The sequence below is a fragment of the Salvelinus fontinalis genome, chromosome 24, assembly GCF_029448725.1.
Source record: "Salvelinus fontinalis isolate EN_2023a chromosome 24, ASM2944872v1, whole genome shotgun sequence".
Lineage (NCBI taxonomy): Eukaryota > Metazoa > Chordata > Actinopteri > Salmoniformes > Salmonidae > Salvelinus > Salvelinus fontinalis.
The window spans coordinates 36920845-36931919 of record NC_074688.1 but is presented as its reverse complement, the minus strand read 5'-3'; the positions used below and the strand labels follow the sequence as shown (position 1 = coordinate 36931919).

Sequence of the window (11075 nt, the reverse complement as noted above, 5' to 3'; positions counted from 1 at the left end):
TTACAGTAACAATGTGGAAGAGATAATGAATAGGTGTGAAAGGCTTTGCGAGATACAATGAGAAAAGCTTCACAACAAAGAATAGTGCGTAACTATCGGATTTCTGTTTGTGAAGTACAGGACATTTCGAAGCTTTGAGCATAGAAACAAACGCACCGGTTTACGCCACTGACTAAACACTTCCTAACAAGCGCACCACCATCAGACTATTTGGCTTGGCAACAACACAGGCCAGATTTATTCAGAACCTACCAGGGATTACTATGAGAGTGCCATTTTATATGAAGTTATATGGTTGTAGTAGGCTGGTTTTAGGGAGGGTATGGTTATCTGACTGATTTGGGCCAGTGGAGTGAAATATTTCAACAAATAACTTTCCTCTGTAGGATTACAGGATTTAACCCATTTGTTCCCAAATATTCCCCAGACAAATTTTATGCCATTAGTAACCCTAACATGTAATCCATATAGTTTTTCATACTGAAAAGTATGTAAAAAAGTGTATTTTATTCTTGGTCACAATTGTGCAGTGCACTGCAGTGGACATTTACCTCTATTCTATATAACAGACATTTACCTCTATTCTATATAACAGACATTTACCTCTATTCTATATAACAGACATTTACCTCTATTCTTCAGCCCTAATACCTACATTTCCCTTTAACTTATTTCACATTTTGTTGTGTTACAGCCTCATTTCAAAATGGATGACATTAAAATACCCCGTAATAACAAAGTGAAAACGTTAATTGAAAACTACATTTATTGAAAATTAATTTATTGAAAATGAAATACAGAAAATGAAAAATGAAATACAGAAATATCTAATTTACGTAAGTATTCACACCCTTGAGTCAATACATGTTAGAATCACCTTAGAAAAACTCACAGCTGTAATCGCTGCCTGAGTAAGTTTCAAAGAGCTTTGCACAACTGGATCGTACAACATTTGATCACTATTCTTTAAAAAATTATTCAAGCTCCGTCAAATTGGTTGTTGATCATTGCTAGACAGCTTCAAGTCTTGCCATAGATTTTCAAGACGATTTAAGTCAAAACTGTAGGCCACTGAAGAACATTCAATGTCGTCTCGGTAAGCAACTCCAGTGTAGACGTGGCCTTGTGTTTTAGGTTTTTGTCCTGCTGAAAGGTGAATTAATCTCCCAGTGTCTGGTGGAAAGCAAACTGAACCAGGTTTTCCTCTAGGATTTTGTCTGTGTTTCGCTCCATTCCGTTTATTTTTTAAAAACTCCCGTTCTTAACCATTATAAGAATACCATAACATGATTCAGCCACCACTATGCTTGAAAATATGAAGAGTGGTACTCAGTAATGTGTTGTGCTGGATTTGCCCCAAAAATAACACTTTTTATTAAGGACAAAAAGTTTATTTCTTTGCCACATTTTTTGCAGTATTACTTTAGTGCCTTGTTGCAAAGAGGATGTATGCTTTGGAATATTTTTATTGTGTACAGGCTTCCTTATTTTCACTCTGTCAATTAGGTTAGTATAGTGGTGTAACTACAATGTTATTGATCCATCATCAGTTTTCTCCTATCACAGCCAGTAAACTCTAACTGTTGTAAAGTCACCATTGGCCTCATGGTGAAATCCCTGAGCGGTTTCTTTCCTCTCTGGCAATTGAGTTAGGAAGGATGCCTGTATCTTTGTAGTGACTGGGTGTATTGATACACCATTCAATGTGTAATAAATTCACCATGCTCAAAGGGATATTCAATTTCTGCTTTTTTATTTTACCCATCTACCAATAGGTGCCCTTCTTTGGCATTGAAAACTTCCCTGAACTTTATCTTTGAATCTGTTCGAAATTCACTGCTCGACTGAGGGACCTTACAAATAATTATATGTGGGGTACAGAGATGGTAGTCTTTCAGAAATCTTGTTAGACACTATATTATTGCACACAGAGTGAATCTATGCAACTTATTATGTGACTTGTGAAAGATGGAGCCGACAGACATGGCAGCTCTTCTTCTAGCTCCTAAGCAACTTTGCAGTATTTTGTTTTTTTGTGTGTTATTTCTTATATTAGGACATAATTAAATTTTAACAAAACAGCTCCACTTTACTACAGCACGCACGGGTAAACATCGTACAGAAATCAACCATGCAGTATCTCTGACATTTTCTTTGCCTGTACATCTCATCCCTGTTACTTGCCTACCTCAGCCCTGTTACCCACTTTCCGTAGGCCTGTATTCCCCAGGACACCAACAGTAACCAATATCCAGCTAATGGCTGCACATTCCAACCCTGTTATTTGCATATCTTAGTCATGTGACCTCTGTATTTCTGCATTACATCCCCAATATTCATATAAACTAGGTCTACACCTATACTTCAGCTCCAATTTACATACATACAAAGTCTGCACCTGTGCTTGAACCCAATTAGTCAACTAAGCCATGTCTAAATGTGTCGAAGCCTGAATACTCATAAACCAGACTGCCCTTAATCAACACAAAAACATCCTGTGGCATTCGGCATTAGCATCGAACAGCCCCCGTGATATGCAACTTTTCAGGGAAGTTAGAAACCAATATACACAGGCAGTTAGAAAAGCCAAGGCTAGCTTTTTCAAGCAGAAATTTGCTTCCTGCAACACAAACTCAAAAAAGTTCTGGGGCACTGTAAAGTCCATGGAGAATAAGAGCACCTCCTCCCAGCTGCCCACTGCACTGAGGACAGGAAACACTGTCACCACCGATAAATTCACAATAATTGAGAATTTCAATAAGCATTTTTCTACGGCTGGACATGCTTTCCACCTGGCTACCCCTACCCCGGTCAACAGCACTGCAACCCCACAGAAACTCGCCCAAGCCTCCCCATTTCTCCTTCTCCCAAATCCAGTCAGTTGATGTTCTGAAAGAGCTGCAAAATCTGGTCCCCTACAAATCAGCTGGGCTAGACAATATGGACCCTTTCTTTCTAAAATTATCTGCCAAAATTGTTGCAACCCTTTTCACTAGCCTGTTCAACTTCTCTTTCGTGTCGTCTGAGATTCCCAAAGATTGGAAAGCAGCTGCGGTCATCCCCCTCTTCAAAGGGGGAGACACTCTAGACCCAAACTGCTACAGACCTATATCTATCCTACCCTGCCTTTTTAAGGTCTTCGAAAGCCAAGTCAACAAACGGATTACGGACCATTTCCAATCCCACCGTACCTTCTCCGCTATGCAATCTGGTTTCAGAGCTGGTCATGGGTGCACCTCAGCCACGCTCAAGGTCCTAAACGATATCTTAACCGCCATCGATAAGAAACAATACTGTGCAGCCGTATTCATTGACCTGGCCAAGGCTTTCGACTCAGTCAATCACCACTTCGGCAGACTCAATAGCCTTGGTTTCCCAAATGATTGCCTCGCCTGGTTCACCAACTACTTCTCTGATAGAGTTCAGTGTGTCAAATCAGAGGGCCTGTTGTCCGGACCTCTGGCAGTCTCTGTGGGGGTGCCACAGGGTTCAATTCTTGGGTCAACTCTCTTCTCTGTATACATCAATGATGTCGCTCTTGCTGCAGGTGAGTCTCTGATCCACCTCTACGCAGACAACACCATTCTGTATACTTCTGGCCCTTCGTTGGACACTGTGTTAACTAACCTCCAGACGAGCTTCAATACCATACAACTCTCCTTCCGTGGCCTCCAACTGCTCTTAAATACAAGTAAAACTAAATGCATGCTCTTCAACCGATCTCTGCCTGCACCTGCCCGTCCGTCCAGCATCACTACTCTGGACGGTTCTGACTTAGAATATGTGGACAACTACAAATACCTAAGTGTCTGGTTAGACTGTAAACTCTCCTTCTAGACTCACATCAAACATCTCCAAACCTAAGTTAAATCTAGAATTGGCTTCCTATTTCGCAACAAGGCATCCTTCACTCATGCTGCCAAACATACCCTCGTAAAACTGACCATCCTACTGATCCTCGACTTCAGCGATGTCATTTACAAAATAGCCTCCAATACCCTACTCAATAAATTGGATGCAGTCTATCACAGTGCCATCCGTTTTGTCACCAAAGCCCCATACTACCCCATATACTCCAGCAGGTATATCTCTCTGGTCACCCCCAAAGCCAATTCCTCCTTTGGCCGCCTCTCCTTCCAGTTCTCTGCTGCCAATGACTGGAACGAACTACAAAAATCTCTGAAACTTGAAACACATCTCCCTCACTAGCTTTAAGCACCAGCTGTCAGAGTAGCTCACAGATTACTGCACCTGTACATAGTGTACCGGCTTTCGTTGGTAGAAGGAGAGGAGGACCAAAATGCAGCGTGGTACGTATCCATAATATCATTTAATCGAGAATGAATACAAAATACAAAAGAACAAGAGAATAAATGAAAACCTAAACAGTCCCGTATGGTACTAACACAGGAAACAATCACCCACAAAACAAAATAGAAAACAGGCTAACTAAATATGGCTCCCAATCAGAGACAATGACTGACACCTGCCTCTGATTGAGAACCATACTAGGCCAAACACCTAGAAATATAAATACAGAACAAAACATAGAAAAACAACATAGAATGCCCACCCCAACTCACGCCCTGACCAAACTAAAATAAAGACATAAAAAAGGAACTAAGGTGAGAACGTGACACATAGTCCATCTATAATACGGCCCAAACAACTATCTCTTCCCCTACTGTATTTATTTATTTATTTATTTATTTTGCTCCTTTGCACCCCATTATTTCTATTTCTACTTTGCACATTCTTCCATTGCAAATCTACCATTCCAGTGTTTTGCTTGCTATATTGTATTTCCTTTGCCACCATGGCCTTGTTTTGCTTTTACCTCCCTTATCTCACCTCATTTACTCACATTGTATATAGACCTATTTTTCTACTGTATTATTGACTGTATGTTTGTTTTACTCCATGTGTAACTCTGTGTTGTTGTATGTGTCGAACTGCTTTGCTTTATCTCGGCCAGGTCGCAATTGTAAATGAGAACTTGTTCTCAACTTGCCTACCTGGTTAAATAAAGGTGAAATATTTTATTTTTTTAACTGTAAAACCAGGACTACCCCTGCACCTCAGCTCCAGTACGCCTACAAACCAGGTCTACACGTTTGACTGAGTCCCAATACTAATATAAACCAGAGCTACACCTGCATATCTCAGCCCAAATATCAATACAAACCAGGTTTACAACTGTGGCTATGTCCCAATAATCTCATAAACCAGGTCTACCCTTGTGCAAGAGACACTAAACAAACTTATTGACATTAAATATTTGTTAAGACATTACACTAATTTTGTTTATGGGTCAATAAAAGATATGAAATTTTACAGTCAAACTGATTTAAACATTATAAAGGCTAATGGATGATGGGAAAATACTCTGAGTTTTAGCTGTGGCATGTACCCAGGATTACAGGATTTAAGTGCAGATGAAAATGTGCAAGTGATGCAGTAGTAACAAGAGCAACACTTTACAGTTAAGTAACAAGAATAATGGCTGGGTAAGGCATGTGAAATCATTTCATTGATCATAGACTGACTGAGGTGTTTGTGCTATTAAGTTGTTTCATATAATTATATTTTGATGAGAATTAAGGTCAGCAGGACTTTTACCTTGTGTTTAAGAATTAAAGGGGGTAAAACATAAACTATTTCACAAACAAATTGTTCTTCTCTCTACAGGTCCCAGAAAATGGTGTTCGGCATCCGGAAGCGTATCCATGACCACATGGTGGAGCGAAGAATCTGCAGAAGCCGGCTGGTGACCAAATATGGCCGCTGCAACATTGAATTCGGCAACGTGAAGTACGGCAACCATTTTGCCTTCCTCGTGGACTTCTGGACGACCTTCGTAGAGTTCCGCTGGCGCTTTGTCCTCTTCTTCTTCATCGCCTCCTTCACCCTGAGCTGGTTCATATTTGGACTGATTTGGTTCTGGATCGCCCGGAACAACGGGGACCTGACGTGGCAGAACCCCTCGAAAAGCCACATCCCCTGTGTGGACAACGTCTACAATCTCATTACAGCATTCCTCTTCTCCCTGGAGACACAGACCAGCATCGGGTACGGTGGACGTGCCATCACCCCTTTCTGTTCTGGTGCTGTAACCCTCATCATTATCCAGTACCTCATAGGTAACATCATCAACTGCTTCATGTGTGGAGTCATCCTTGCTAAGATCTCCATCCCTAAGAAAAGGGCCAAGACCATCACATTCAGTGAGATGGCTGTCATCTGTCCTAAGAAGGACTTCCTTTGCCTCATGATAAGAGTGGCCAACTTACGCAAGACCCTGATGATCGGGAGCCAGATCTACGGCAAGCTGTTGAGGACAACCATCAAACCCGACGGGGAGACAATCATCATGGACCAGGTGAACATTGAGTTCATGGTGGACGCTGGGAAGGACAACCTCTTCTTTGTGTGCCCTCTCACACTCTACCATGTGATCGACAATACTAGCCCTTTCTTTGAGATGGCAGTGGACACACTCCACAAGCAAGAGTTTGAGCTGGTGGTCTTTCTGGATGGCACAGCCGAGTCCACCAACTCAGCCTGCCAGGTCAGGACTTCCTTCATCCCTCAGGAAATCATGTGGGGTTACAACTTCCTGCCCATCATCTCCCGCAACAAAGAGGGCAAGTACAGAGTGAACTTCTCCAACTTCTCCAAGGTGGTACCTGTGGCTACTGCACACTGTGCCTACTGCTTCCACAACATGAAGGGACACCACCTCCACTCCATTGACGGAATTGACAATGGGGAATTTGAAGTGATTGATAACTTAGAACAACCTAATATGACCAAGATGTGAGCTTTTGGAGAGAATATGTGGCGTTCGGAATAGAAGCCAGTTATAGGTTGTACACTCTTAGAAAAAAAGAGTTCCAACAGGATTCTTCAGTCCTTTTGTTTCAACACTGTAAAAAAAAAATGTTTATCTGAACAAGCCTGATTTTCCTGCATTCATACTTTAAAATCGTATTATATAATTTTAAGAATGATTTACAGTACAGTCAAATGTTTGGACAGACCTACTCATTCAAGGATTTTAGTCTTTATTTGTACAATTTTCGACATTGTAGAATAATAGTGAAGACATCAAAACTACGAAATAACACATATGGAATCAAGTAGTAACCAAAAAAGTGTTAAATAAATAAAAATATATATAGTTGATATTCTTCAAAATAGCCACCCATTGTCTTGATGACAGATTTGCACACTCTTGGCATTCTCTCAACCATGAAGGGACCTGGAATGTCACCTGGAATGCATTTCAATTAACAGGTGTTCCTTGTTAAAAGTTAATTTGTGGAATTTCTTTCCCTCTTATTAATGTGTTTGAACTAATCAGTTGTGTGACAAGGTGGGGGTGGTATACAGAAGATAGCCCTATTTGGTAAAAGACCAAGTCCATATTATGGCAAGAACAGCTCAAATAAGCAAAGAGAAATAACAGTCCATCATTACTCTCTGGGGTAGGTGGGACGCAATCGTCCCACCTGGCCAGTAGCCAGGGAAAATACAGGGCGCCATATTCAAATAAAATGATATAAAAATCAAACTTCATTAAATCACACATGTAAGACACCAAATTAAAGCTACACTCGTTGTGAATCCAGCCAACATGTCAGATTTCAAAAATACTTTTTGGCGAAAGCATAAGATGCTATTATCTGATGATAGCACAACAGTAAACAAAGAGAGTAGCATATTTCAACACTGCAGGCACGACACAAAACGCAGAAATAAAAATATAATTCATGCCTTACCTTTGATGAACTTCTTTTGTTGGCACTCCAATATGTCCCATAAACATCACAAATGGTCCTTTTGTTCGATTAATTCCGTCGATATATATCCAAAATGTAAATTTATCTGGAGCGTTTCATCCAGAAAAACACAGCTTCCAACTTGCGCAACGTCACTACAAAATATATCAAAAGTTACATGTAAACTTTACCAAAACATTTCAAACTACTTTTGTAATACAACGTTAGGTATTTTTAAACGTTAATAATCGATCAAATTGAAGACGGGATGATCTGTGTTCAATACAAAAAGAAAACAAACTGCCACAACTTTTCTGGTAATGTGCCTCTCTCAAACAATTTACTTCAAGTGACCCTCATTTAAGATGGCCGTACTTCTTCATTACACAAAAGAAAAACCTCAACCAATTTCCAAAGATTGGTCACATCCAGTGGAAGCGGTAGGAACTGCAAACAAGTCCCTTAGAAATCTGGTGTCCCAATGAAACCTCATTGAAAAGACAATGACCTCAAAAAAAATTCTGAATGGTTTGTCCTCTGGGTTTTGCCTGCTACATAAGTTCTGTGATACTCACAGACATGATTCAAACATATTTAGAAACTTCAGAGTGTTTTCTATCCAGATCTACTAATAATATGCATATCTTATCTCCTGGGGATGAGTAGGAGGCAGTTGAATTTGGGCATGCTATTTATCCAAAAGTGAAAATGCTGCCCCCTACCCCGAAGAAGTTAAGACATGAAGTTCGGTCAATATGGAAAATTTCAAGAAGTTTCTTCAAGTGCAGTGGCAAAAACCATCAAGCGCTATGATGAAAGTGGCTCTCATGAGGACTGCCACAGGAAAGGAAGACCCAGAGTTACCTCTGCTGCTGAGGATAAGTTCATTAGAGTTAACTGCACTTCAGATTGCAGCCCAAATAAATGCTTCACAGAACTCAAGTAACAGACACATCTCAACATCAACTGTTCAGATGAGACTTTGGGAATCAGGCCTTCATGGTCAAATTGCTGCAAAGAAAACACTACTAGAGGACACCATTAAGAACAAGAGACTTGCTTGTGCCAAGAAACACGAGCAGTGGACATTAGATCGGTGGAAATCTGTCCTTTGGGCTGATGAGTCCCAAATTTAGATTTTTGGTTCCAACCGCTATGTCTTTGTGAGACGCAGAATAGGTGAAAGGATGATCTCCGCATCTGTAGCACACTTAACCAGCATGGCACACTTAACCAGCATGGCTACCACAGCATTCTGCAGCGATACGCCATCCCATCTGGTTTGCTTTTCATTTGTTTTCAATGGACAATGACCCAACACACCTCCAGGCTGTGTAAAGGTTATTTGACCAAAAAGATGGCCTCCACCATCACCTGACCTCAACCCAATTGAGATGGTTTGGATCGCAGAGTGAAGGAAAAGCAACCAACAAGTGCTCAGCATATGTGGGAACTCCTTTAAGACTGTTGGAAAAGCAGTCCTCATGAAGCTGGTTGAGAGAATGCCAAGAGTGTGCAAAGCTGTCATCAAGGCAAAGGGTTGCTACTTTGAAGAATCTCAAATATAACATATATTTTGATTTGTACAACACTTTCTTGGTTACCTCACGATTATTCTATAATGTAGAAAATAGTAAAAATAAAGAAAAACCTTGAATGAGTATGTGTGTCCAAACTTTTGACTGGTACTGTACAAGTGCTGACTAGTTTAGACTATTTAGCTTGTTTTAAGAAGCTTGGTTTTATTTGTCTTGAGTTGTCTTACATAGTTATTACATCTTAGTATAAGGAATTCTGCAAATTAAATGAGACACATTCCTGAGAGAACAGCTTTTTGAAGCTGGAATGTACCAATGACTGGTATTTGAAGATACTGTATTTAGACTTGTTTTAAAAATCAGACTTGAAGAGACTATCAAACTAATATTTGTATTAAAAACATTTACAATCTAGATATGACTCAAATTGCTTTTATTCAATATACCAAGGCAGGGGGAAACAAACCCCTAAACCTGGCATTGTGAGTGCCTTGCTTTGCCAACTGAGCTGCTGCAGGACCACATTAGATCACCTATTCAACTATGTGGGGATGTCCTTCAAGTGCAAGGAAGATGTAAAGCAATTTTTTAAAATGAGGCTATATGCAATGAGTACCGGTACATCGAGTCAATGTTCTGGGGTTCAGGGTAGTTGAGGTGATTGAGGTAATATGTACAGTACATGTAGGTAGGGGTGACAAGGCAATCAGGAGAGAAAATAAACAGAGTAGCAGCAGCAGCGTGTGTGAGGAGTGTGAAAGATTGTCTATGTGTGAGTGTGTATGGCTGGCGTCAATATGCATGTGTGAGTGTGGTGATCATAGTGTGTGTGTGTGTGTGTGTGTGTGTGTGTGTGTGTGTGTGTGTGTGTGTGTGTGTGTGTGTGTGTGTGTGTGTGTGTGTGTGTGTGTGTGTGTGTGTGTGTGTGTGTGTGTGTGTGTGTGTGTGTGTGTGTGTGTGTGTGTGTGTGTGTTGGAGTGTCAGTGTAGTATGCGTGAGTGTGCGGTTAGAGTCCAGTGAGTGTGCGGTTAGAGTCCAGTGAGTGTGCGGTTAGAGTCCAGTGAGTGTGCGGTTAGAGTCCAGTGAGTGTGCGGTTAGAGTCCAGTGAGTGTGCGGTTAGAGTCCAGTGAGTGTGCGGTTAGAGTCCAGTGAGTGTGCGGTTAGAGTCCAGTGAGTGTGCGGTTAGAGTCCAGTGAGTGTGCATCGACCAGTCAGGAAGTCCAGGATGCAGTTGCAGAGGGAGTTGTTTAATCCCAGGGTCCTTAGTTTAGTGCTGAGCTTGGAGGTCACTATGGTTTTCAACGCTGAGCTGTAGTCAATGAAAAACATTCTTACGTAGGAGATCCCTTTGTCCAGGTGGGAAGGGGCAGGGTGGAGTGCAATAGAAATGAGTTCATCTGTGGATCAGTTGGGGTGGTACATGTGAATTGGTGTGGGTCCAGGGTGTTTGGGATGATAGTGTGGATGTGAGCCATGACCAGCCTTTCAAATCATTTCATGGCTACAGATGTGAGTGCTGTGAGTCATTTAGAAAGGTTATCTTGGCATTCTTGGGTACAGGCACTATGGTGGTCTGCTTGAAACATGTAGGTATTACAGACTTGGTCAGGGAGAGGTTAAAAATGTCAGTGAAGACGCTTGCCATCTGGTCAGTGCATGCTCTGAGTACATGTCTGGTAAACCGTCTGTCTAACTTACATCGGCTATGGAGAGCGTGATCACACAATTGCCCAGAACAGCTGCTGCGCTCATGCAT

At 41.2% G+C, this 11075-nt stretch overlaps 1 protein-coding gene across 1 annotated transcript in view; it reads left to right on the top strand.

Moving 5' to 3' along the window:
• The window catches only part of LOC129822661 (ATP-sensitive inward rectifier potassium channel 1-like), a 10729-nt gene extending 996 nt beyond the window's left edge, over positions 1-9733 (top strand). Inside the window, exon 2 of the mRNA XM_055881018.1 lies at positions 5689-9733. Within this exon, the coding sequence (XP_055736993.1) occupies positions 5699-6820 (1122 nt within the window). The 5' untranslated portion in view covers positions 5689-5698 and the 3' untranslated portion in view covers positions 6821-9733. The remainder of the gene's footprint in view (positions 1-5688) is intronic.
• Positions 9734-11075: the final 1342 nt, after the last annotated feature.